This window comes from Pipistrellus kuhlii, unplaced genomic scaffold (assembly GCF_014108245.1).
Source record: "Pipistrellus kuhlii isolate mPipKuh1 unplaced genomic scaffold, mPipKuh1.p scaffold_m20_p_30, whole genome shotgun sequence".
Classification (NCBI taxonomy): domain Eukaryota; kingdom Metazoa; phylum Chordata; class Mammalia; order Chiroptera; family Vespertilionidae; genus Pipistrellus; species Pipistrellus kuhlii.
The window spans coordinates 2989765-3013353 of record NW_023425530.1 but is presented as its reverse complement, the minus strand read 5'-3'; the positions used below and the strand labels follow the sequence as shown (position 1 = coordinate 3013353).

The 23589-nt window shown below is 50.2% G+C and overlaps 1 protein-coding gene across 1 annotated transcript; it reads right to left on the bottom strand.

The window, feature by feature from the left end:
- Positions 1–4348: 4348 nt before the first annotated feature.
- On the bottom strand, positions 4349–7772 carry TNFSF9 (TNF superfamily member 9). Its single transcript, XM_036460089.2, has 3 exons — positions 7371–7772; positions 6782–6818; positions 4349–6038 (listed from the first exon to the last, which is right to left on the bottom strand). Exons 1-3 carry the CDS (start codon positions 7596–7598, stop codon positions 5587–5589), a joined length of 717 nt encoding a protein of 238 aa, XP_036315982.1. The 5' UTR covers positions 7599–7772; the 3' UTR covers positions 4349–5586.
- Positions 7773–23589: the final 15817 nt, after the last annotated feature.

Here is a 23589-nt window from a genome sequence, read left to right as displayed (position 1 = left end):
GAACTTAGCTCTGTGGGACCCTAAAATGCCTGTTTTGTATGAGCCAGCAATCCCAGTTCTGGCAGTATACCCAAAAGAATTAAAATCTGGGTCCTAAAAAGATATCTACACTCCCATGTTCATTGAAGCATTTATTCACAATAGCCAAGATCTGGAAACAACTAAATGTTCATGAACAGGTGAGTAGATAAAGAAATCAAGGAAATGTGATACATCCACATAATGGGATGTAATTCAGCCTTAAAAAAAAAAAAAAAAAAAAAAAAAAAAAAAAAAAAAGAAGAAGAAGAAGAAGAAAACCCTGCCATATGCAATAACATGGATGAACCTTGAGGACATTATGCTCGGTGAAATAAGCCAGATATTTAGGAAAGATGAAGTTCTAGAGACCTGCTGCACAACATTGTGCCTATAGTTAGCAATACTGTACTGGGCACTGAACATTTTGTTAAGGCAGATCTCACATTAAGTATCCTTATCACAATTTTTTGTTGTTAATCTTCTGAGGATATTTTTTCTATTGATTTTTAGAGAGAGTGGAAGAGAGGGGGATATGAGGAGAGAGAGAGAGAGAGAGAGAGAGAGAGAGAGAGAGAGAGAGAGAGAGAGAAGAGAGGGGGGTGGAATTTGGATGTGAGAGAGACACATCGATTGGTTGCCTCCCAAACACACCCTGACTGGAATAGGGATCGAACCTGCAACGCATGCCCTTGACTGGGAATCGAACCCAAGACCTTCAGTGCTTAGGCTGACACTCTAACTATTGACCCACACCGAGCAGGGCAACACAATTTATTTATTTTAAATCTTTATTGTAGAAAGTATTACATAGGCCTCCCTTAAGTCCCCCATTAACCTCTTCCAGACCACTCCCATCTTCCCTCCGCCCCAGGCCCTCACCACCCCATTGTCTGTGTCCACAGATTATGCATATATGCATACAAGTTCATTGATTGATCTCTTCCCACCCACCCTCCCCTGCCTTCCCTCTGAGGTTCAACAGTTTGTTCATGCTTCCATGTCTCTGGGTCTATTTTTGTTCATCAGTTTATTTGGTTCATTACAGTCCACATTTGAGAGAAATCACGTGATACTTGTTTTTTCTGACTGGCTTATTTCGCTTAGCATAATACTCTCCAGGTCCACCCATGCACACTTTTTTTAAAAAAGTACACTCTGCAAGCATATCTCCACTTCTTCCTTACTGGATGGCTGCCAGCACACACATACTGCAGTGAGAATCTGTGTCTTGATCCACATTCCAATCCCTTAATAAATTCCATAATTTCTAATCCCAAGCCCTGGAAGCCAGAAATGTTTTGAAATCCAGAATTTGCAATGGTAATGTGATATATGTCACATATTAAGAGATAGAAACATCAATGATGAGAGAGAACCACTGATCAGCTGCTTCCTTGCACACACCCCACTGAGGATCAAGTCCACAACGTGGGCATGTGCCCCGACCTGGAATCGAACCCTGACTTCCTGGTTCATAGGTTGACACTCAACCACTGAGCTGTAATTAAATTAAGGAGAGGTCATACTAGATGAGTGTAGGCCCTACATTCAATATGACTTGTCCTTTCAGGAAGAGAAGAGAAATGAAAACAGAGACACACAGAGCGAAGAAGGCCGTTGAAGAGAGAGGCAGAGATAGGAGTATTGCACCTATGAAGCAAGGAATACTGAGGATTGTGGGCAACTACTGGGAACTGGAAGAGGCAGGTAAGAATTCTTCCTTAGATATGCTTCCTTAGAGCCTCTAGAGCAGTGGTTCTCAGCCTTTCTAATGCCGCAACCCTTTAATACAGTTTCTCATGTTGTGGTGACCCTAACCATAAAATTATTTTTGTTGCTACCTCATAACTGTAATTTTGCTACCTCATAACTGTAATTTTGATACTTATATTATGAATCATAATATAAGTATCTGTTTTCTGATGCTCTTAGGTGACCCCTAGCAGGGCCGCCTAAGAGCATTGGAAAACACAGATGCTTGCATTATGATTCATAACAGTAGCAAAGTTACAGTTATGAAATAGCAACGAAAATAATTTTATGGTTGGGGGTCACCACAATATGAGGAACTGTATTAAACGGTCAAGGCATTAGAAAGGGAGAGTACTGCCGAAACTGGTTTGGCTCAGTGGATAGAGCACCAGCCTGCAGACTGAAAGGTCCTGGGTTCGATTCCGGTCAAGGGCACGTACCTTGGTTGCAGGCACATCCCCAGTTAGGGGGTGCAAGAGGCAGATGGTCGATGATTCTCTCTCATCGACGTTTCTAGTTCTCTATCCCTCTCAATTCCTCTCTGTGTAAAATCAATAAAATATATTGAAAGAAAGAAAGAAAGAAAGAGAGAGAGAGAGAGAGAGAGAGAGAGAGAGAGAGAGAGAGAGAGAAAGAAAGAAAGGGAGAAAGAAAGGGTGAGAACCACTGCTTTAGAGGAACCATGGCCCTGCTGGCACCTTGATTTTGGACTTCTGGCCTCCAGACCTGGGGGACAATACTTGTCTGTTGTTTTAAGCCACCCAGTTTGTGGCCCTCGGAATCTGCAGGGTGGGGCAAAAGTAGGATGACAGTCATTTGTATGGAAAATAATACAATAATTAATAAATAATACTAAAAGAATAAAGTCTGTGTTTTGTGTACTCACAACCGTAAACCTACTTTCGTCCCACCCTGTCATAGGGTTTTCCAAAAGGCATAGGGCTTCCCATGTCACCAGGAAGGGGCAAGTAGAAAACCTAGGTCCCTCTTCTATCTCTCCAGGGTTCTGTGGTCTCACCTGTGAATTCCTGTGCATCTTCCTCCTCTCTCTCTCTCTCTCTCTCTCTCTCTCTCTCTCTCTCTCTCTCTCTCTCTCCATATGGGCCATTTCATGCTTCTCTCTCCTGTAGAGGTGCGATTTCCTGACTAACACTGCCTGTGAGGTCAAGCCCGCCCACTTTGTGGAGATTGGCTCAGCTTGCGTTATGAATCCACCCAATCAGCTGTGCCAAGGGAAGGCATCACCTGGTGGCAAGGGTATTATTCAATGGACAACAACCAGTGTAGCCAGACGCTGACCAATCAGATTAGACTGTGGTCCCTGGACCAAGAATTCTGGGGACTACCTTCCCCACGAATTTTAGGGATGCACCAAGGGTTAAGGCTTTGGATGGTTGGTCACAGGGGCCATCCTAGGGGTCCAAAGGAAGTATCCAGGAATGGGGACTACGATTAAGGGATATTTGCCAACCAGCACAGAACTAATTTAATAATTTAATGCCTAGTATGGCCATGCTCATGGGTGTAAGCTCAATGTCATTCTGCCCACTCAGGAGAGACAAACCCCTGGAGTAGAAATGGAAGAGGCAAATGCCATTCATTTTCACTTCCACATTTTTGCTGTCCATCCCACGCCCTCCTGTCTGACCACTGCATCTCACTCACCCCTTCCTTCTTCTTAAGACCAATCAAAGTAGGCTCTGTGGAGACTTCTCCGTCCACCCAGCCCCTTTTGTCCTAGATCTGAAGGAAAGCCTTGGTCCAGCCAGTTTATATGGACCAGGGCAGATGTTCTGCATGGTGACAAAATTATGGGGCAGGGAGAACTGGCTAGGTCTGGAGAAAGGGACAGCATGCTGGTGCTGTGTTTTCAACCCGTTATCTGATTTTGTAAATAAGTTGCTCATGTTTTCACAAGCAAGTGAAGTGTGGACATATATCTTTGGCCTGTTTTATCTTAGTCTTTTTTTTATTATTATTGATTTCAGAGAGGAAGGGAGAGGAAAGAGAGATAGAAACATCAATGATGAGAATCATTGATTGGCTGCCCCCTGCACTCCCCCTACCTAGGATCAAGCCCTAACCCAGGCATGTGCCCTTGACCAGAATCGAACCCAGGACCCTTCAGTCTACAGGCTGACACTCTATCCACTGAGCCAAACAGGCTAAGGCTTATCTTAGTTTTTAAAAGATAAAGTCATGTAGGAAAATTCAATCTACATCACTACTTTGTCACTTGCACGCAGGATTGACTATGGGGGGGCGGAGGGTGAAATTGTGTGTCTATTATAAATTTTGTAGGCATAAATAATTGAGTAGACACCATTTGTGAATAAAATAGAGCATACTCTTCTTTGTAGATTCTATGTAATTCATTGATTCTCTACAGAATGCCTTAATTTTTCCCACTCTTGTACCCATACTCAACCCTGCATCTGAGGGACAAACAAGTGATGAAGATTGTATTTTCTTTTAAAGACTAAGATAAGCCCTAGCCAGATTGGCTCAGTGGATAGAACATCGGCTTGTGGATTAAAGGGTCCCAGATTCAATGCCCAAGTTGTGCAGGAGGCAGCCAATCAATGAGTCTGTCATCATTGATGTTTCTCTCTCTCTTTCTTCTCCCTTCCTCTCTGAAATCAACTAAAAAATAATAATAATACTAAGATAAAACGGGCCAAAGATGTATGTCCACACTTCACTTGCTTGTGAAAGCATGAGCAACTTCTTTACAAAATCTTATAATGGTTTGAAAACACTAGATGAAGACTTCCTTGGTGTTTACAACATAACAGATAGAGACAAGATGCCGTTTTAAGTCTAATCTACTTGTTTAACATCAATTCCTCCATCACTTTCAGTCTAGATGACCACAGACAATAAAGCAAGCCCTGGCTTGTTGCATTTGCTGATTCCCGTGGCTGATTTTAAGTTACTGGTGTGACAGCACTGAACAGAGCTGGCAAGTGATTTCCTGCAGAACTGTATTCTACAGTATTTCCACCACCCACTTACCATAGAGGAAAATAACCTCAAGAGCATACAAATAGTAAAATGGAAAAAAAAAATCCTTAACACATACAGTAGCTATGAGTCTCCGATAACACCATCTGGTGTACAGTAAAAAGCTCAGTAACGTCATCATTAAATTTATAAATAGTTTATTTCCCAGTACCATCCACCAACTCACACTGCCCCCTGGCCCAGGCACAGCAGGTCACAGACAATCACAGTCACAGTGGCAAACCAGCCCATGAGACGTCAGCTTGGCAAAAGCTGGAGTTTTGGTCTATTTTGTTCGTTGCTGTATCCTCAACACCTAAAACAGTGCCTGACACATCGTAGATAGTGAAACAAGTTGCATGAATGAAACTCACACAACAAAGAATTCTGCAGACCCCCTAAGCTACCCCACAAATCCCAAAGGGGGAGGCTAGGAATGAGTCTTTATTTCTCACATATTAACATAAGGATTTTTTGAAGTCTGTTTTGCTTGCTGCTGTTGTTTGTTTGTTTGTTCTGGTCTGTTTCTCTAGCTCTGCTGCACAGTGCCTGGCCTGGGCGCTCAATAAATATAAGTTAAACAGATAAATACAAAGCTCACTGTCTGAGCTCAGGCTTATAATAAATACCAAAGGTTTGACTTGGGACAGGGGTGCTAGAGGGACCAGGCAAGTCCCTGAGGAGGGGGTCAGCAGCCAGAACTCCTGCCCTGCCTGGTGAGGTAGAGAAGCCAGGGCCCGTCACCCGAGGGCCCCGCGGAAGAAAGGCAGGATTTAGTCTCCCTGCAGGGGGGTGGCAACCCTGCCTGCCTCATGAAGGATGTCCTGAGGGCAGTCCAGCAGGGACCTTGGTGGCCACTCGGTAGAGGCCCAAGACCGTGGCACCTTGTGCAAGCTGCCAGGTGAGGTGCACCCCAGCCACAGCACTGAGATGGACACCCAGGCGCTGGCCAGCACGCAGGTGCAGCAGGCCACTCCGGAAGCCAGCTGCTGAGTCCCGGGCTTCAGATGGCAGGTCCAAGGTCAGGGCCAGAGCCGCAGCCCCTGTGCCCAGTGGCTGCAGGTGCAAGGCAATGGAGACAGAGCCAGAGGCAGATCCGGACACCACACGTCGCAGCTCCAGGTGCAAGAAGACGTAGTAGATGCCGGCCTCAGACACGACCAGCTCCTGCGTGTGCTCATCGTAGCTCAGGCCTGGTGCCAGGAACACACCTTTCAAGCCAGGGTCACTGTGCCAATCCAGGAGCCCTTCCCTCAGCAGAACTGCAAGAGGAGGAAGGGGGAGGGGTTATCCTGGGCAAAGATGTGGCAGGGGCACAGCTTGGGGAGGGGGAGGAGGGGCCCTGAGGACAGAAGGGTTCTCAGAGGGAGGGAGGGCTAGGGGATGGAGGCAGGAAGGGACCGGAATGGGGAGGCTGTCAGGAAGAGGGAGGGGGAACTTGGAGAGGGCTGGGGTGGAAAGTGAGACACTTCTAGGAACAGACACTTGCAGGAGGACAAGCGATGCAAAAGGGGATGGGGAGGGGGGAGTAAGACCAGGGACAGGGGAGTGAAGGAAGGGATTTAGAGAAGGAGGTGGGGGGGGGGGGCCGATGGGACAGCTTGAAGGTGGGCACTCAGGAGAAGGAGGGGGAGGGAAAGTGGGCGGGGTCTCAGGAAGGAGGGCGGTCTCTGGACGAAGGAGGGAAGCCAGTGGGAAGGAGAGGGTGAACTTCCCAGAACCCAGGGTGAGAGACCTGACCAGGGTGGGGTTTGGGGATCCCGCCCCAGGCCTGAGAGAGATGGAAGTCAGCTGAGAAGCAGCGGGAGCACAGAGAGACAGGTGCAAAGAGGGGAGAGGACAGCTTTCAGAGAGAGAAGGAGTCGAGGGTCCCATTTAGTCAGAAGGGGGCCTCCAGCTCCCGGGACCCTCCCACTTAGTGTTCCCCTGCGGGGGGGCGGGGGGGGGGGGGGGGGGGGAGGAAAGAGGAGGAAGGAAGGGGAGAGGGATGGCGCAGGACACTCACCATCTCGGGCCACCAGCTGCGCGAACACGCCCACATCCTGAGGAGGAAAGGCAGAAAGTGAATGGAGGGTCCCCCAGCCGCTCCGCAGCCCCGTGCCAAGGGCCCCACCGCGTCTGCGCAGACCACACGCTCTCCTGTCCCCCTGCTCCAAAAGAGCACCCCAACACCCACGCTCAAGCACACCTCAACCTGGGGGCTCTACCGGCCCCAACCCGCGGGGGGGTGAGGGGGGGTCTGCAAGGACCGAAAATAAGGGTGATCCCTCCGGGTGCCCTTGGAACAGGGAGGTCTTGGAAGGAAAGGGGGAACACCCCAGGGGTCCGGGAGAAAGTCTAGGTCCTCCGGGAGTTAGGGGAAAAGTGGGGGGGGGGGGTCCCCTCAAAGGTTCGAAGTGCCCCTCGGGGTCCGCGATGGAGAAAAGGCCCCACCCTAGGGTGCCGGATGCAGATGGGGTCTCACGGGGGTAACAAGGCGAGAAGAGGTACGCCCCCCGAATGTCCTGGATAACGAAGGGGTGCTTCTAGGGGCTCGGGGTGCAGAAGGGGGTCGGCCCGGGGTGCAGGGTAGAGAAGGGAGGGGCGCGTCTCACCTGCGGGGAGTCGGGGAGGCGGGCCCGGGCGTCGGGGGGGCGCTCCGGGAGCCCCCCGGCGGGCGCGGGGCCGGGCCAGGCGCGGGCGGCGCAGGCGGCGCAGGCGGCGGCGAGCAGCAGCAGCAGCGCGGCGCTCAGCGCCCAGGGCAGCCGGCGGCAGGCGGGGCCGGGGGGCGCGGGCGGCCGCGGGGCCTCGGGGTCCGGGGCGGCGTCCGAGCTGGAGCTCATGGCCAGTGGCAGGCGGCTAAAACCGGGGTCCCCGGCTCCCCGCTTTATAGTGAACCCGGAAGCCCCGCTTTCCGGGGCGGAGACGGCGGGGATCCCAGCGCCCGCCCCCTCCAGCCAGACTTTCCCTGACTTTCTCTTCCCTGGATCTCATCTCTGTCTCCTTCCTCTCTCTCTCTCTCTCTCTCTCTCTCTCTCTCTCTCTCTCTCTCTCTCTCTCTCTCTCTCTCTCTCTCTCTCTCTCTCTCTCTCTCTCTCTCTCTCCCTCCAATCTCTGCCCCGCTGCTTCTTCTTTCCTCCACCTTCTCTCTGTGCTCCTGTCTCTCTCTTTCTCTCTGCCTCTCTATCTATTTATCTATCTATCTCTCTTTCTCGCTGCCTGTCACTGTCTCTCTGTGTCTCTTTCTGTCTCTCTGTGCCTCTCTCTCTTTGTCTGTGTGTGTCTCTCTATGCCTCTCTCTGTCTCTCTGTCTCTGTGTGTGTGTCTTTTTCTGTCTCTATGCCTCTCTCCTCTCTCTCCCTCTCTCCCCCCTCTCTCTGCCTCTCTCTCTCTCTCTCTCTCTCTCTCTCTCTCTCCCCTTCTCTCTCTGTCTCTCTCTCTGTGTCTCTCTCTTTATATATATCTCTCTCTCTCTTTCTCTCTCTCTCTCTCTTTCTCTCTCTCTCCCTCTTTCCCTCCCTCCCTCTCTCTGCCTCTCTGGATGCCTCTTTGTAATTCTGTGTCTCTCCTTTTATCTGTGTGACTCTCACCATTTGTCCCTGTGTCTGCGTTTGTCCCTGATTGTCTACATTGGGCTGGGTCTCAGCTATGGTTCTATCCCTTATTACATCTCTGTCTCTCTGGCTCTATGTCTCTGACTCTCCCTGTCTCTCAGTGCCCCTCCCTGTCTCTGTCTCAGTGTCTCTCCCTGTCCACCCTCTTCTCTCCCCCTGTTTCTTGCTCTCACTTTCTGAACCTCATTGTCTCTTTCCCCTCCTTGTCACTCCCACCCAGGTCCCCCAGGGATCCCCTAAATCCAGTATTTCTGCAGAACGGCCAGAGGACAGCCGAGCCTCAGCTGCCTTCTCCTGTGGAGCAAAACCCCCAGTGAAACCCTGAGTGCCATACTCTGCCCCCCCCCCCAACTTCTCTGGGACCCTAGCCCTTCCTCGGCCTGCCCCCACCTACCCACCTAGACCGCTTCCTGTCAGGAGCCTCCTCTGGACCCCACAAGCGGAAGGCTGGAGAGTCCAGGTAGAGAAATTCCCCTTGTAGGAAGAGGACACGAGTGAAACAGAGGAAATTCAAATTTCCCTTCACTCAGGCGGGGGTGGGAGGAGGAGCAGAGAAGCTGCCATAACTCAAAACCCAAAAGAGGAAGCAACCCTGGACTGAGAGATGGGAAGAAAGCCCTGCTCTGCCCAGACCAGCCGGGTGGACACTGGCCAGCCCCTGAGCTGCTCCGGGACTCACTGTCCCAGTGGTCTGAGGCCTCGGCCAGCAGGCCAGGAAATGCAGGGGGGTTTTGGTATAGGATGCCACGCTGTGCTCAATGTTCTAGCATTGGGCCTTGCTGGGGAATTACAGAGAGAAAAACCATAATGATGCTGGCTCAGGTTAATGCGCAGGTGCTAAATGCTTCCGTTATGTAATCGGTTTATAAAGTGTGATGTCCAAACCAACAGCGACAACATCACCTATACAAATTCTAGCACCTCTGTCAATCGACACTCTGGGAACGGAAAAAGCCCAGCCCTCAGCCCAGCCCTCAGCCCAGCAATCAGTGTTTGAATGAGCCAACCGGAAGATTCCAGGATTTGCCCGAGTTGGAGAACCCACTGCATTGGACCAAGGTTGTTCCTTCACCCTTGCAGTCCCTCTGACTGGAATGTTCTTTCTGCACATTGGCAGCCAGCCTGGGCTCCCACCATCCTTCTGGGTAAACATGACGAACGGGGCATCAGCCTTTACTTTCACTCTTCTGAAGCCCCACTGGCCTGACCCGAAACAAAACAGCTAGCCAGCAGGGTGGAAAGCCAACTATTATTTGCCTCTTGGAATTTCACCAGCACCATCCGCCAAAGTTCAGTCATTGGTGACTCTTGCCAACGCTGAAGGAGGGGGTGATGCGTGGCCACTAAAACAGAAGAGTTTACTGAAAGTCAATTCCCAAAAGAGACATCCGTTTTTCTCCAGCTAACCAAAGCAGAAAAGGCCTTTTAAAGCCAGTGGAAACAAGCATGTGTTTGAAATAAAAAAGGATAGCTATTTGGGATGCGCCAATTCAGGCAGAAAACCAAATAGTCTTCCTCCCACTTAGGATGCAAAGGCAAGGGGTGCTTATGAGAAGGGAAAGGGGCCAATGACATCAATAGGCGGAAGGCATTTGTATCGGTACATAGTGATGTTAATGCCAAACAGGGTTTTTAATTTTTAGTCCAGGAAGTCATTCTACCTGCTTTCTTTTTAAAATATATTTTTTAATTGATTTTCAGAGCAGAAAGGAGAGAGAAAGAGAGAAACAGCAAATAATAGGAGAGAATCATTGATCAGCTGCCTCCTGCGTGCCCCTCCCTGCCCCCCCCCCCCACACTGAGGATGGAGCCTGAAACCCAGGCATGTGCCCTGACTGGGATTCAAAGAACCGTGACCTCCTGGTTCATAGGTCAATCCTTAACCACTGACCCACACAAGCCAGGCTATACCTGCCTTGTTTACATTTTTTTGGGGGGGAACAAGTCTTCTTAAGCCCTGCCCCAGGGTTATTTGGCCGTTTTTTTTTTACATTCCAAAGGTTTGAGGCATAAGATATGCACGGAAGTCTCTCTAGCATGGCAGCCCCAGCTCCATTTTGAAGTGGATTCATTTGTTTGTTTGTTTGTTTGTTTGTATGTTTGTTTTGACACTTCCCATCAGGGTAGGATAATATCTGTTTTCTTTTGTCCTCCAAAGAGCGGAAATAGCAGTGTTTCTGGTCAGAGGAGCAGCAGTTATCGACAGAAGGATCTCTCTGAACACAGGACGATTGAGCAAACCTGTGAACCTAAAAGCAGGCACTAAAACTTCCACACCTCAACCCTCGCCCGCTCAGCATCGGGCCCCAGAAGATGGGATGACGACAGACCCATCTCTGAGGAATCTGACCGACCAGGAAGAAATTTTTAAACATACTGAGGCCACAGGGCCCTCCCCTGGACATCACTGCTCTGCCAAGAAGCCAATCTGTTTATTATTAAGCCCTAGCCCACAGCCAGGGCGACAGCCAACGCTTGCCTAAGCTGACAAAAAGAACAAAAAGAGGAATTCAGAGGGCTCCAAATGTCACCATTTCAGACAACCCAAATGGAAGTGCCCCTCCCTCGGCCCTGTTACATCACCCGACAAATTTCCTTACTAGCCCTTTCTGCCATCTAGAATATTCTTGCTTGCTTACAATTACTTTCCCCACAAAAGTGTTATCTCCTGAAGAGGAGCACCTTCAATTCAATGGCTTGTTTCCAGTCTACTTCTTGGGCCTAGAGAATGACAGGCCTCGGTAATATTTATGGAATGAGTGACTACATTAATGAACTAAAGCAAATAACAGCATCGGCTCTAGAGATTAAAAAAAAACTACAGTCTGAAAGCTATGAATTTTTTTGTTTAATCGTTTTTGCTTTTAAGTGGCTGGTAAAAGTCTAAAGAATAAGCCTATTTCCTGACATACAATTGATACGAAATTCTGAGGTCAGTGTCCACCAAGAAACTTCACTGGCACACAGCCATGCTCCTTCATCTGCCTATTGTCTTACGGCCGCTTTTGCAATACCATAGCAGAGCTGTCGCCGTGACGGAGATCGGCCCACAAAGCCAATATTGACTCTCCCTGGGCCATTTTAGAAAAAAAAAAAAATTTGCCACCTCAGCTCTCAAGTTTCTTGCTGAGGGCAAGCAGCTTGCCCTCTCCGAGCCTTATTTTTCATATCTGCCAAATGAGAACAGTAGTAGATCAAAAAGGACAGTGGAGAGCGTGCTGTCGGCAGGGGCAGGCACCTTACGAGTGGCTCAGAGAAGGCGAGGAGCTGTCATGCTCGGGGCATCTTTTTGCTAACTCGAGCTTAAAGCAAGTGGAAACAACAGCATCCCAAGATGGGGCTGCAGAAACGGACTCCACGAGTTGAAGTCGCTTAACCAAGGAGGCCCAGTGAGTGTTCGGAAAGCCTCTTCCACACGGAGGGGCTTGGTAGAGTTGTGTTCACGCCCTCCAGGGAGGGGAAACAGAGTCTGGCAGCCTGGGGAAGGCTCAGGCCGCAGCCGGGGAGCACCGTGACGTGTGGCTGTGGTTGGGACATCTGAGCCAGACAGCCCCACCCACCGTGGAGCTGTGGGCATTACCTTCCTAGTTAGTACTTCTGTGCTCAGCTGTCTCCCTGAGGTGAACGTGGGCCCATTCTCCCCATCTCTAGGGGTAGGGCCTGAATCCTCATCTCAACATCATAGGGCTCAAGGGAGGGATGGGGCAGGAAGCAGTTGAAGTGGGGGAGTCCCTATCTTCTACTTCTGAGGCCCAGCAAACAGGCACCTGCTCCAAGAGGGGTGCCTTAATTTTTTCTAGAAAACCTCGTTTCCTTTTCTCTGGGTTCCCCATTGTCCCCATCCCCTAGATGCGGCCTCCCCCAGTGTCAGCTTTTCTGTCCCGGATTCTCTGTGTCCCTCCTCCCCCCCACCTCCCCAGGGCAGAGGCAAAGCCTAACAGAGGACGTTAGTGATGTTTGCTGAGTGAGTGTACAAGCCAGTGAGCAAAGGACCAAATTGGGGGCAGGGGATGTGAGTTGAGAAAAAGAGAAAAGGGGGGAGGAAAGAATTAAGAGTGGTAACATGTATTGAAGGAGGAAAGAGGCACCGAGAGGGGAATTGCATTGCCTACGTGAATCAAGTCTCTCAAAAAGCTGGGTCCCAGATAGGCCAGGAAAACAGGGCCAGCACATGTGCACACTTCTCGTGCTGTGTAAATGTTGCAAGGCATGGTGATGCAAAACTCTGGAGCTTTGCCCCAGCTGGTCTGGCTCAGTGGGCAGAGTGTTGGCCTGTGGGCTGAAGGGTCCTGTGCTCGATTCTGGTCAAGGGCACATGCCAGGGTTGCGGGCTTGATCCCCAGTAGGGGGTGTGCAGGAGGCAGCCAATCAATGATTCTCTCTCATTGTTGATGTTTCTATCTCTCTCTTCCCTCTCCCTTCCTCTCTGAAATCAATAAAAATATATTGTATTTAAAAAAAAAAAAAAAACTGAAGCTTTGTGGGGTTGGGGTGTACCCCAGGCTACTCTGGACTTGTGTGTTTCCAATGTGATGTTTTGTGTTCAGAGATGAGGAAAGGGGGTTCCATGTGTTCACAGATGTGTTTTTAATTGAGAAACAACAAGTAGCACAAGATCCAAACTGTGGGGCTTCAAATCCCAGCTCTGCCTCTTGGTAGTTGTATGATTTTGAGAAAATTCTTTCACCTCTCTGTTCCTTGCTTTTCCTATCTGGGAAGTGTGGCTGACACCAGTGACCACCTGGTAGGATTAGTGTCAAGAATAGGGAATCAGCCCTAACCGGTTTGGCTCAGTGGATAGAGTGTTGGCCTTCAGACTGAAAGGTCTCAGGTTTAATTCAGGTCAAGGGCATGTATCTTGGTTGCAGGCACATATCCAGTAGGAGGTTTGCAGGAGGCAGCTGATTGATGTTTCTTTATCATCGGTGTTTCTAACTCTCTATCTCTATCCCTCTCTGTAAAAAGCCAATAAAATATATTTTTTTTTAAAGAATAGGGAATCAGCTCAACCAAGTGGACAACAAATATATATCTATCAACAAGTGAATCTAAAGTCAAATGAATAAAAAATCTGATGAACAGCCGGGACCGGTTTGGCTCAATGGATAGAGCATCAGCTTGGGGACTGAAGGACCCCGGGTTCGATTCCGGTCAAGGGCATGTACCTTGGTTGCAGGCATATCCCCAGTAGGGGGTGTGCAAGAGGCAGCTGATCCATGACTCTCTCTCATCGATGTTTCTAACTCTCTATCTCTCTCCCTTCCTCTCTGTACAAAAATCAATAAAATATATATATATTTTTAAATCTGATGAACAGAATAAACTGGTGAATGTAATAGAATCAGGGGCATGGAAATGGAGCGGACTAACAATTCTCGGGGGAAGGGGGTGTGGTGGGGTGTGGGAAGAGATTGGACAAAGATCTTATAAGCACGTATGCAGTACCTATGGGACTCCAACAGTGGGGTGGCAAGGGCCTGGGTTGGGGTGGGAGCCGGGTAGAGGGAAGCCATGGGGGGAAAACGAGGGACATCTGTAATAATCTGAACAATAAAGATTAGAACAAACAAAAGAAAAACAAAAAAAAATAGGGAATACAAGAAATAGGGAATCAGAATAGCATTAGGCATACAGTAAGCATCATGATTGCCAATGGGGCTGACAGCCTGGTAGCTCTGTATGATTGTATGCAGGGGTTGATCTTGTGAATGAACAATCAGGATCCAAAAATTTGTTTGGACATCTATTGCAAAGATGTCCTGATGAAAATAGCCAAAACAAATCATCAAAAGTGAAATTGTCTGTTATTGCCTGAAAATCAGTTTGGTAATCACAGGTGTGAAGGTTGAGTCATCTCTTTTGGGCTAACAGAAATCTCTAAGGGTTAAAAAATAAAGTGCCACATACCAAATGTGGGGTTTGTTTCAGAGCAGAGGTACATTTGCATAGTGCATTTCTGGAAGGTATAAAAGATGTGGGATTTGGGCTGAGAGAATTTGGACCTTTTTGCTGTGTGTGCTTTCAGCCACTGCATTTTCCATGTGCTACTGTTTGTTTTGGGGTTTTTATATTAAGCACGGAATTGTGGTCAAGTACACACACATACACGAAGAAAGAAACCAGTGGTCTAAACTCTTTGGAAGGGAAAATTTAGCACCAGTGACATCAAAGACAGGAAATCGTGTTTCCCTGATAAAAACAGAGATGGGGAACACCCAGGCAGACCAGAGCAGGGCCCTGGGGACCCCTCAGAGAGGCTCCTTGTGAGAAGCCAGCTCATTCTGCTGGGAAGCAAGCCAGCCTGCCCTAGGAAGGAAGTGTCAGCTGGGCTACCACCTGGAAGGGACTCTCCAACTTGCCCTAAGGCAACTGCCACTAAGACAGGTACAAGACACCCCTATTGCAGTTATACAAATGAAACAGGCACACAGAGACCTATGCCAACACTCTCTCTCTCTCTCTCTCTCTCTCTCTCTCTCTCTCTCTCTCTCTCTCTCTCTCCCTGTCTTTCTCTCTCCCTCTCTCTCTCTCTTTCACACACACACACACACACACACACACACACACATCTGGACACATATCTATAATTATAGAGACACAGGAGCAGCCACCAAAGCTAGCCAACAAGCATACACAAGGACATATCTCATCAAGCACATGGAGAACAGAACAGTTGTGCACACTATCACACACATACCAAAACAGACATGGAGATATACAACACAGGCACACAATGAGACAGATGCCCAGAGACAATAACAGATACACAAGAGCTGACACACAAGCTAGCCACCAGCAGACACAAGGACACACTCATGGCCATGGTCACATATACCCACTAAAAGTATAGCCTCAGAGAGACTCAAACTCTCTAGGGGTGGGCAATCAGAGACACTGCAGGCAAATCTGGAGAGACCAGCAAGACACTTGGAATAAAGGCACAAAATGCAAGGGAACACAACCAAAGGAAGCCAGGCCTTTCCCACAGTAGAGACACAGGCTCCATCCTTCAAACCGCCCAAGATCCACCACCTCCTAAAAGGAATCCAGGCTCTCCTTCTGGGTGCCCATCCCTTCCTCAAGGAACCTCAGGGTCCCTTACAAAGGAAGGGGCTTAGTGTAGAAGAAGCAACAGGAGAGAGCCTAGGCAAGTCTCCGCTTTGGCTCTCAGGAAACGTAATAGGGGAGGGGGGGAAAATGAGCCATGGTGGGCTGCTGTCAGCTCACAGCAAAGTCAGAGAAAAGAGGGCCTTGGAGACAGGTTCAGGGGGTAAGTCCCGGATGAGCTGCTGCTGCCTGTTGCTCCCCTGGTTGAAAATTTTGTGGGGTGCCTTAGAGTTTAGAAGAAAAAAAATAAAGATGCATGCTTGAGAGGGAAGACGAGCCTGGGTGTGCTCCAGAGAGAGCCGGTTCCGGGTCCCTTTTCTGGTCAGCAGCACTCAGTGAAGCCGCGGGCGCCCCCTGGCGAACCTCAGTCCAGAGCTGCACCGAGTTGGCGAGGAGAGGGCGTCTAGACTGAAAGGAGGAAAAGATGCTTCTAGGTCGTCCGCCTCAAATGCAAGGCCTGCAGAGGGGAGTGGGGTGAGGGGATAATGGGACGTTCGCCCGGAGCCGGAATAGAGCTGAGGTTAGCAGGAGTGGGACAGAAGACCCTCACCCGCCCCTGCCCCCGAAAGCTCCTCGCCGGGCCGCCGGGTGCCGAGAAGACAGAAGTGAGACCAGAGGCGAGTTCCCATTGGTCCGCGCCCGACCAATGAGGCTCAGCGAGGGCACCATGACGGGCGGAGCGATCGCTGACTCAAAGGGAAGGATTCCGTCCCGCCCCAGAATGGATCTCAGCCAGAAAATGACCGCCAAGCAATCGCCCAAGATGCGGCCTGTCCAGCACAGAGTTATCGCCATCTCCGACGTAACTTTGACTCGCAGAACCCTGAGAAAGGTGGGCCAACCCCTTCCAGGGTTGACCCAGGCTCCCCTCCAAGCCCTGCCCACTCCCCAGCCCCGCCCATTTCCCGTTATTATCTGTAAGCCACGCCCCATTGCCAACCTCCCCAGTACCGCCCACTTTCCTGTCATTCTCCCTGGGCCCTGACCACCTCCCCAGTCAGGTGTCCCTTGCTCACTCGCCCACTTTTCTGTTTTTCTTAGTCCAGCATCCCCTCTTCCCTGGCTCCACCCTTACATTGACTCCTATCTAAAGTCTTCCCTTCTTTCTTTTTTTTAAAAATATATTTTATTGATTTTTTTACAGAGAGGAAGGGAGAGGGACAGAGAGCCAGAAACATAGATGAGAGAGAAACATTGATCAGCCGCCTCCTGCACATCCCACTGGGAATGTGCCTGCAACCAAGGTACATGGCCCTGACCGGAATCGAACCTGGGACCCTTTACTCCGCAGGCCGATGCTCTGTCTACTGAGCCAAACCAGTTAAGGCTTCCCTCCGTTCTTGGGTTCCACCTTTCCAGAGCCCAATGCCTTCTTCCCAGTCTGCAGTCCATCCCCCAACCCTAATCTGACTTCCCTGGGGCCTGCGGGTCTGACCACTTTGCCTCATTCCTTTAGGCTCCGCCCCTTGTGTGCCACCCTGTCTTCTTCCAGGCCCCACCCACACTATCAAGACCTGTTTTTGTCAAGTTCCCGGTGTGGGATGGAGCCTCCTCGCTAACGGAGAAAGAGAGGCCACCGTTTCCCCAACCCTGCCCTTCCAAGGGAAAGCCCCTTCCTCTTAGCCGTCTAACTACCGCCCCCAGAGGGGCCCTGCCCCTGCCGACGCGGTCTTCACAGCCCAGCCCGCCTCTGCCCGCGGTAGCCCAGAGCTCTAATACCAGTCCCGGTGGGAGCGCCCCCACCCACCCACCCACCCACAGTCGATAAACTTACCACACAGGGATTAACGGGCCTTGCCCGACATGGTGATCTGGTTACGAGTGCCTGTGGCTGAGGAACCCTCGCAGATCAGTCCTGTCCCATTCGCTGCCACACTCCATCGCCAAGATGTTGGTGGCTTTGGACATGCTATGTCTGCTGCTGGGTGAGCCTCCTTCTGCCACCACCACCCCCCCTCTTCCCCCCAGCTTTGAGACACCCATGAGGCTGTGGAGGAGGTCTGTCTGCCTGTCTTTCTGTCTTTATCCAAGGGCCGCTAGACTGGAGACGGTGGTGTGTCTTCACATCTGCGCATTCATCAGCCTATTTCTGGGATGTCTGGATCAATGTTTGTGTGAATGGGAGAGAAAGAGATTCTACGCAAAAGTGATTTCCTGGGTCTGGATGCTGGGGTCAGCAGCTGGCCGTGTGGTTTTGTTTTCTTTTTCTCAGTCTTTCATGATTTTATCTTCTCCCTTCAACCATTTTCTTTTTGTTTTCCATGCTGTTTTATTTACTGTATGTCTTTTTATATGGTATGTATTGGGGTGACACTGGTTAATAAAATTATATAGGCTTCAGGTATATAATTCTATAACACATCTGCAGTGACTTTTTGAGTTGCATATCTGGGACCATCTATATATGTCTGCAGGTTGTCTGTGTTTATATGTATATCCATGTGAATGCACAATTCCATGTTTGTGCTCATGCTTGTGTATTTGTGTGTGTGCATACAACTAGGTCTCGCTGTGTCTGTATAGGGTGTAGAATGTATCTGTGACGCCGTGTGTGTGTGTGTGTGTGTGTGTGTGTGTGTGTCTATATGTGTGTCTGTGTCTGTGTCTGTGTCTGTGTCTGTGTTGTGTGTTGTGTGTTGTGGTGTATTGACTTGGGCGAGGTATGGTTATTGTGTCCCATTCATACACTTGGTCTATGGGAGCCTTTTCATGCATCTGGGTTGGGGGTGGATCCAATGGTGTTTGTGTAGCTAGGTGTGTCTGGGTCTATATGGACCTATGTATACTGTGAGTATATTGTTACATTTTGTGTCTATGTGTGTGTATCCCAGTGGGCAAAGCTAGTGACTGAAGCCCCTTGCTAAGGAGGAGAGTCCAGGCTGGGCCACTGAGATCCCAGCCCAGGAAGGGAGTTGGGAGCTGTGAGAGGCTGGGTTCCAACTGCCTAGCTCCACCAAACTACAGTGGACGAGAGAATGACAGGGTCAAAAGAAGGGTGGCAGGCCTGGAGGTAGGCTCATAGGGTGAATGGGCCTAACAGAGAGCCTGGCACCTGCTGGAGACAGGGCCCCCTGCCCTTCCTGACTTCAGGGTGGTGGTATCAGGGGCCCTGGACCCTGCTCACACACATTCACACCAATATCTCCTAGATCAAGCATGTCAAACTCGCGGCCCATGGGCCACATGCAGCCCACAATGAATATTTTTGTATCCCAGCCAATATAATGGTATGTAAGAAATGTTTAAATAAAATTTTTGTAACTTAATTTTTACAATATCCTCATACATAACCAGAGGCTCAGTTCATAAAATTTGTGCATGGGGCAAGGGGGGGTGTCCCTCAGCCCAGCCTGCACCCTCTCCAATCTGGGATCCCTCTCACAACCCAGGACTGCTGGCTCCCAACCACTCATCTGGCTGCCTGCCTAATTGACCCTGACTGCTTCTGCCTACCAGCCTGATCACCCCCTAACCACTCCCCTGCCACCCTGATTAATGCCTAACTGCTCCCCTGCCAGCCTGATTGCCCCTAACTGCCCTCCCCTGCAGGTCTGGTCACCCTCAACTTCCCTCTTCTGCAGCCCTGGTCACCCCTAACTGCCTCTTTTCCTAATGAAATGGGGAATCTTGCTGCTCGGTGGCATAGATATTTCTTCCCTGAGGAAAAGGTAAGACTCACACCTTGCTGACATAGAATAGGGGAAATGCCAGCCTCTCCGCCTTAGGCATGCAGCAAGAGCGCATCTCCTTTGCTCCAGTGAACAAAGAAGTCCATCTCTTACATTCATAAAGCAGGAAGCAATCCTGCCCGCTTGGGGGGGAGTTGGGAAACATCCCCTTTTCAGAGGGAACATCCTGCCTCTTTCTTCTGGTAAAAAGGGAAGTCCTACCATTTTCAGGCATTCAGAAGATCCATCCTTTTCTTCCGGTACCACAGGAAGTCCTGCCCCTTTCGGATACGTGACAAGAAACCCTGCCTATGTCTGACATAAACTAGGCGCCATCCAACCCTTTTCCCGGGTAACAGGAAGCCCTATCTCTTTCAGATTTGGAACCCCCGCCCCTGTCTGAGGTAAAATAGGAGGATGTTCCACCCCTTTTCTTGGTGAAATGGGAAGCCATGCCCCTTGCCTTAGTAAAATAGGAAACCCCGCCCAATTCAGGCGCAGGGGCGGGAGAAGGCCCCAGTGTGCTGTGTGTGCGTGCTATGAAATGAGAAGCCTCCCCTTTTGCCTGGTTTAGTGGGAAACCATATCCTCCTTTCCATATGAAGTGGCATATGCAACCTCTCTGAAAAACAAGGGTTGGAGATTTTCTACTCACTGCTCCCCCCGCCGCCCCCCACCCCTCCCTTCTCCCCCCTCCACTCCCACCCTGCAGATCAGCCTGGGAGAGATGATCTGTGTCCAGGGCTTGCAGCTGACCTCACCAGCCTTCATGAGCAGCACCTACATGGCCATGATCTACAAGCAACGGGGTACCTTCGTATTTGGTGGCATGGCCAGCTGGTCCCAGACTGGCATTGCCAAGATGACCACCGGCCACCCGAGGCCCCACTTCCTGGCTGTGAGCCTGCCCAACCGGGCCTCCTTGGACTGTAAAAATTGGCTACATCACAAACCAGACAAGCTGAAGACGTCCTCTGTGCCAGGCGAGGGGGCAGCTGGGGAGGAGAACCCAGGAAACGTCCCCTCATCCCAGCTGCAGCTGATGCCAGCCCTCCCCTGCCCATCCCCCAGGAACGCCTTTTACGGGATGTATGCCATGGTGCATCTGATGGTGAGTGCTGGCGGGAGACAGGCCACACACCCGGTAAGGTCAGAGAATGCTCCATTGTCCCCCGCCCCCACCCCCACTCCCACCCCATGCTTGGTGCCGGCAGTGCCAGGCACAGCTTCCATGGAGCTTGTGTGTGTGTGTGCCCCTGGAGTTGGGAGGGCCAGAATGGGGAGGGCCCCTCTCCTCTTAAGGCTCATTCAGTGTCTCTGTCCCAGAATGGCAACTTCCAGAACCCTGACTCCTCCTCCCCGCAGCTGACGATGGCCTGTGCCAGGCTAGGTCCATGCCCAGGGCTAGGTTCCACCAGGAGCGGGTGGAAGGGAAATCAGGTCCAGCCGAGAGATAGGTCCAAAGTTTTGGTAGTGGGGTGACAGGAGGAGCTGCGGAGAAGGGAACCCACTGGGAAACAGGCGATGACCCACAGGCCCAGTGGACAAAGAGAGCATAGATCCTGGTGGTGGAATTGGATTACAAACATAGGAGCCAGCCCAGAGCGCCTGGGCACATGGTGGGCAGACACAATGACACAGGCAGAGGCCCAGGCCACGGGGCATGTGACAGTCACACGGATGTTTTCACACCAGCAACCCAGCGGCACTTCCTCCTGAAAGACAACCCCTTCTGCTGCCAGCCTTTAAAAACGAAAAAGACGGCGTAACAAAGTAACTGCAGCTTCTGTTTGATAAGACAGCAGGGTCTTTGAAGCTGGATCTGTCACAGCCTCAACTATGGGTGAGATACTCAACTTCCTTCTCGGGCCTCCCGTTTTGCACCTGTAAAACGGGCATGCCAACAGCAACTGCCTCCTAGGGGTGTGGTTTCACACTGAAACATAAACAAGCTGGTACACTCAAAGCACTTAAACTGGGTCTGGCCTAAATGTGACTATTACCTTTAATAATAGGCAAAACAAACCCCAGAGTGGATCTGGGCTGGGGGTGTCTGTCAGCAATGCCTCGAGGTACACAGGTGGGGTAGCAGCGTGGCCCCCCACATGGTGGACAGATCACTCACAAGTAGGAAGCAGGCATTTCCCTGGTTTTGCAGACCTGGTAAAGAAGGGGCAGTCCATTTCATGAGCAAGATGTTCTGGGTCTCCCTGAATTCCCTTCCCCAAGTATTCCCCAAGTTCCCATACTTGGTTGCTCCCAGAAACACACAATAGTGCTGAAACCGGTTTGGCTCAGTGGATAGAGTGTCAGCCTGCGGACTGAAAGGTCTGAAGTTCGATTCCGGTCAAGGGCATGTATCTTTGTTGTGGGCACATCCCCAGTTGGGGGGGAGGGGGAGTGCAGGAGGCAGCTGAAGGATGTTTCTAGCTCTTTAACCCTCTCCCTTCCTCTCTGTAAAAAAATCAATAAAAAATATATACTTTAAAAGAAAGAAAGAAAGAAAGAAACACACAACAGCAACTTTCTCATTCAGCCTGCTAATTTCAAGGAAGTAAATTTAACCTATTATTTAAAAATTGAGTTTTTCTTACAGATGCTATAGTATAGGATTATACACTTGAAACCTATATAATTTTATTAACCAATGTAACCCCAATAAATAGAATAAAAAATAAAAATGGGTGTTTTGTTTTGTTTTCTTTTTCTGTTTTCCATTTCAAAATCAGGAACTCAACCCCTGCTCTTTGAAGGTCTCTGCTGAGCACCACCTAGCCAGCTTGGAGATCTGAGGCTGGCAGAAGGTGGGAGTTCCGGGCCAGCACAGGAGCCTACCCACGGGTTCTCACCTGACTGCTTGGGAAATCGTCCCACATCTAACAATTCTCCCAACACCAGTGTGTAATTAATAGCATAAAGCTCTCTTACAATGATGGTGTCAGGGCCACAGCCCGTACCCTCTCTAGATGCTGAAATCATTTTCCTTCCAAAATGGCAGGATGAATGTCCTGCCTCACACCGTGGCCACCCAGGATCAGGCAGGTGGGTGGGCCCAGAAACCCAGCCTGGCCCTAACCGGTTTGGCTCAGTGGATAGAGCGTCGGCCTGTGGCCTGTGGACTGGAAGGTCCCAGGTTCAATTCCGGTCAAGGGCATGTACTTTGGTTGTGGGCACATCCCCAGTAGGATGTGTGCCAGGAGGCAGTTGATCGATGTTTCTAACTTTCTATTCCTCTCCCTTTCTCTCTGTTAAGGAAATATATATATATATATTATTTTTTTTTAAGAAAAAAAAAACAGCCTTTGGTGGATGGGTCGCTACTGTTGGGGCTTCTCAGTGCCTGCCCTCCCCCCAGCTCTATGTGCAGGCTGGCCTCTAGGGATGGAGACCCAGCTCCTATGGCTCACCACCCAGCTCCTTTTCTTCTCCCTGGCTCTGTTCAGTGGCTACATCCCGATTTTGGACTTTTGGCACCACCCCTGTGACAGGGTCTTGGGATTCCTTCAAGGAGCCTTGATGGCTTTCTGAGTGGTAGGTAATGCCATGGACACCTGGCTCCCAGGGAGGGTCTGCTTGCCAGGGAGCCATGAGTATACCTGGCATTCATCACCTCCCAAGGGAGGCCATCTGGGGAGGCAGCAGCCATGGGGTGCAGATGACATAAACCCACCTCAAACCCCCCACATCATCCTTGCAGGTATTCTATATCTCTGGTCTTTTTACATCTCCAGCGATGCCAGATCCCAGCAGCTCCAGGTGCTAGAGGCCACCTGCCCCCTGCTCTCCATTCTCTTCTCCCACCCCCAACTCCACCCTGAGGGCCATCAGGGAACCCAATGAATGCCCTGATGCGGAGAAAGGTAGAAGGCGCCCACTGCCAAGGCCTGTACTCTCCAGGTAACTATCCCTTGCCTGGTGGGCTAATCCAGAAAGTTCTGTCTCTCTGGAGGACAGATCACACCCCAAATCAGGCCAGTTCTAGGGGGGATGGGGAGTGAGACCAGAAACCTGTTTTTTCTAGGGCTGAGACCCAAGTCAGCCCTTTCCAGCAGGACCCCCTCTGTTTCCATTTCCATTTCTAATACATTAGAAATTAAGAAATACCAACACAGCATGTATGAATTTTTTATGTCTATTAGCATGGATTGGTAGACCTCCTATTTCAGTCTGGGCACCATGTCTTGGGGACCAATGCTAACAACATCTGCATTAGGTGAGAACCTAAAAAGTTTAAATCAGCTCTGGCCAGTTTGGTTCAGTGGTTAAAGTGTTGGCTTGCAGACCAAAGAGTCACGGGTTTGATTTCCATGAGCAGGAGGCAACCAGTCCATGTCTCTCTCATGTCAAGTCATTAAGTTTCTCTCTCTCTCTCTCTCCTTTCTCTCTCGATCAGCGGAAAAAATAGCCTCCAGTGAGGATTTTTAGAAAGTCTAAATCAGGGTTCT

Coding starts and splice junctions, on each gene's coding strand:
- TNFSF9 (XM_036460089.2), bottom strand. CDS start 7,598: ATGAGCTCCAGCTCGGACGCCGCCCCGGACCCCGAGGCCCCGCGGCCG. Junction 6,819..7,370: donor GCCTCCCCGACTCCCCGCAG/GTGAGACGCGCC, acceptor TTTCCTCCTCAG/GATGTGGGCGTGTTCGCGCA. Junction 6,039..6,781: donor GCAGCTGGTGGCCCGAGATG/GTGAGTGTCCTG, acceptor CTCCTCTTGCAG/TTCTGCTGAGGGAAGGGCTC.